Raw genomic sequence first — 3,746 nt, 5'->3', positions numbered from 1 at the left:
ATCATTTCCAAACTTCATAAGCACTATCGAATGGAACAACCTTCACCAATTTAGTTTAGATAGAGCATTAAAGATAGCACTATCGAATGGAACATATTTTATCCGTATCCGTGGCATTAAGAAATGAAGAAACTATTGTAAACGACCTACCTCTATCAAAGACAAGTTGGATGAAAGAGTCAATCTCCATCAAACTAAATCCATCTATAATATAGTTGCCAAAAAAATAATTTTTTTTGCATGGACTTGTAACCTTATAAACTATTCCCAAGAGGAAAATATTAAATTTACTATGTGGAACACCATTGCGATCCAATTATAAGTATTGGGATACTCTTCCTTGAAAACGTGTTTCTCCTTTTTTTGTGACGTTCCATTGACCCATATATATATATATATATATCTGTGTGTGTGTGTGTGTGTGTAATTAAGCATTCAAATTTTATTCTAAAATTTCTTAAAAAATATATCATGTTAATATTTATAAAAATAAAAATTATAAACATAACTTACGTTAAAATTTCTTCATTATTTTAAGTTAATTTGAAATTTAAAATATAAATATCACTTTTAGCTTGTGAAGTTGACAATTCCTTCATAAATGCTTCTAGCGTAGATCTTTACTTTTACATGGACAAAGGAGGTTGATGTACCAAAAATATGAAATTTTAAATTCAAATTGGAAAGAGACAAGTTTACAATTATGTAGTTGCCTTGATATAGAATATAAGTTAGATCTAGGTAGAAAGAACCGAAATGGAGGTATATGTTTAGAGAAGTGAGATAACAATGTAGGTAAAATGAATTTAGTGGCGTGTCTATTGTTAATATATTATTTAATGCTAGGTTTATATAGATATTTGTGTTTACAAATAGGTCATGAGGCTAGTAAAATGAGCCCAAATTCACACACTATTGTGTCATTTGCGATTGGGTATTTGAATTAATATATTTGTTGAAAATAGGCATAAAACTAAATGACAAATGGCATGGGTATGCAGAATTTGTGATCATACTATTGTACAATTCATTTTAGTTATGTTATGCACAAACATTTTGGCCAAGAAGTGATATTGTAATAATTTTATCCTTTTCACATGTTCATTTCGTAAATTTATTTAACATGATTTTCTTAAAAAACATACATCTCACCATAACTTATAATTAAACCAACAAAACAAAAAAAGAAGTATTATATAGTGTAAAAAATAAATACCAAATTAAACACTTCTACATTTACATCATCATATAACAATAAATTATAAGAAAAATTATGCATTCCTTTATTCATAAAACCTTGGAACATGTATTTTTGTTATAATATCAATTCAATTAAAAAAGAAAGTGCACTTTTGTATGAAAGTTAATCAAAGCTCAAATTAAATTTATTCTTGTAAATTTCATAACAATGTGCTATCTTGGAAAATATTTATATTGATAGGAAATGAGAAGTAAAATTGAATTATTTACAATTTCACACTTTATCAAAAACATTACCATGTTTGGTATTATTTAGTTCTATGATAAATGAATGTGAGCACAACAAGCGTGCCAATTATTTTAACATGGTCTTCTCATATTTTTAAGAGATTGTGCGTTCTTGAAGGATATGAATTCCCATATACCTGCACATATTGCATGATCAAAATGTATTGTTAATGTTATATTTTGTGAGAATCGAAAAAGAAATAATGCAATAAAATTTTTAATAAAAATAAATACCTTCCAAGCATCATGGTTGTGGCTTGTGGGTTGGTACCAGGGGAATCCTTATAAATTGAGCCATCCACAACTCTGAGATTATCAACACCTTTCACCAGATATCTTTCATTAACCACTAAACCAGCTTGACAACCTCCATGATAATGGTTAAATGTCCCTAGTGCCTCTTTGCAAAGCTTCGCCAAGGCATCATCATTTGATTGATTCTTTGGTAATGCTATTCCAAGGAATTGGAGTGTTTTGGAATTTCCACTATCAGTAAATGCAAACTCTTGGATAGAAGATGACATACTCAGATTAACCATTACTTTTATACCTTTCACACATCTTTGTAGATCAAGAGAGTGTGAATAGTAGTTGTAACGAACATAGGGGTTATCTCGAGGGTCTACGCTTTTAAGCCAAAGATCACCCCTTGATAAGGGAAATGCCAACTTAATATCAAGAACACCTAAATATTGTGTATTTGTACCATTATTCCGTTGGACAAGGCTACCACTTTCGATGTAATTTTGGGAATTGTCTAAAATGCCCGCTAATTGTGAATAAGAATCTTCAAGTGGTTTCGAGGATGCTATAGTAAAGGCTGCACTAGGATTATCTTGAACTTGTTTACCTACAAAAGGTGAATCTAAAAGAGCAGGAATATTCATTTCTTTGAGTTGTCTTTTTGGACCAATTCCGCTTAAGAGGAGAAGTTGAGTGCTACCTATGCTTCCTGCTGACAAAATCACCTCACTATTGATTGACAATTGGTTAAGTGAAATTTGATAAATGAGACCATCATTATTGCTTCTGAACTCCACTCCGCTAGCCTTTGGCTTTCCTGCAATATAGATTGTTGATAATATTACATGCATACACATAGATGGATATATGAAATATATTTCTGAATATTTTGTAAAAGAATAAAAGGAATACTCATCAAAGTAAAGTAGGGTAGGGGAATTCTGAAAGCAAAATATGAATTGGTACCTGATCCCAAACTGAAGAGTATTCTGCTGGCAGTAGCATTGAGAAGAACTACAATATTTTCTGGATTTGCATACTGGAGTAGATCTGCGGCTGTATGTCTCTTTCCATTCTCGTCAAAGATTGAGCCACTGATCTTGGTGCCAACCAAATGATCGAAAGTGTGGCCGTTGTAAGGAAGAACTCCAGCTTGAAGAAGCCCATCCTTGGTAGCAGAATTCCAAGTAGAAAGCTTGTATTGTTGGAAGGCATTCAACCGTTCTACCCATTCATATGACTCATATACAAGTTTCTCATCCCACTTTATTTTCCGAATATATTCAGTGCTCGCCCTGCTGTAGACTCCACCGTTGATGGCTGATCCGCCTCCTAAAACTCTCGCCCGTACCAACTGCACTCCATCTTCTGAGACAAACCCCTGCGCTACTTTGGGATTAGTTGTGGGAGACCCTCTGAAATCCTCCACATCGGGAATTCCGTAAGGAGAGTCTCCCCTCTCCAATACTAAAACAGAGTAGTGCTGTGAGAGAGTTGCTGCCAGGGGACATCCCGCTGTACCTCCTCCAACCACAATGTAATCATATGATCTTGAAGCTGCCTTTTGAGCATCTGCTGTCATAAACGAATATGGGTACTCTGCAGTTGCACACAGAATCGTCAATGTCAAAAACAATCCTATGCTAAGAAACAACTATATTGATTCCAAACAAAAGTTTTTACCCACCCGGATTAGATGTTGCTGCTTCTGAACAGAATTGATGTGTAAACATCAGCAGGCATGAAATCAGAAGAAATAATTTCTCCATACTGAATGTGATTAACCAGTCTAATTCTTCTTCGAATGAATGTTTTGTGATGTATTTGCAATCGTTGCACTTATTTATAGATATTGTCTTTGAAATAGAATAAGAACAGTTCACGCGTATCTATCCATATGGATAGTATCGAGAATTTACTATGCATATTTATCCAAATTTTATATTGTCCTTGGTGGTTTTGTCAAACAAATCCCGTGATTGAAAAGTTCAAATTAGAAAATGAAATAAATTTTG

The 3,746-nt window shown here is 33.2% G+C and overlaps 1 protein-coding gene across 1 annotated transcript; it reads right to left on the bottom strand.

Moving 5' to 3' along the window:
- Positions 1-1,582: 1,582 nt before the first annotated feature.
- LOC131868739 (protein HOTHEAD-like) lies at positions 1,583-3,500 on the bottom strand. Its single transcript, XM_059215659.1, has 4 exons — positions 3,419-3,500; positions 2,698-3,330; positions 1,723-2,548; positions 1,583-1,625 (listed from the first exon to the last, which is right to left on the bottom strand). Exons 1-4 carry the CDS (start codon positions 3,498-3,500, stop codon positions 1,583-1,585), a joined length of 1,584 nt encoding a protein of 527 aa, XP_059071642.1.
- Positions 3,501-3,746: the final 246 nt, after the last annotated feature.

This window comes from Cryptomeria japonica, unplaced genomic scaffold (assembly GCF_030272615.1).
Source record: "Cryptomeria japonica unplaced genomic scaffold, Sugi_1.0 HiC_scaffold_214, whole genome shotgun sequence".
Classification (NCBI taxonomy): domain Eukaryota; kingdom Viridiplantae; phylum Streptophyta; class Pinopsida; order Cupressales; family Cupressaceae; genus Cryptomeria; species Cryptomeria japonica.
The sequence above is the reverse complement of the archived record's forward strand: the minus strand, read 5'-3'. Positions and strand labels throughout refer to the sequence as shown.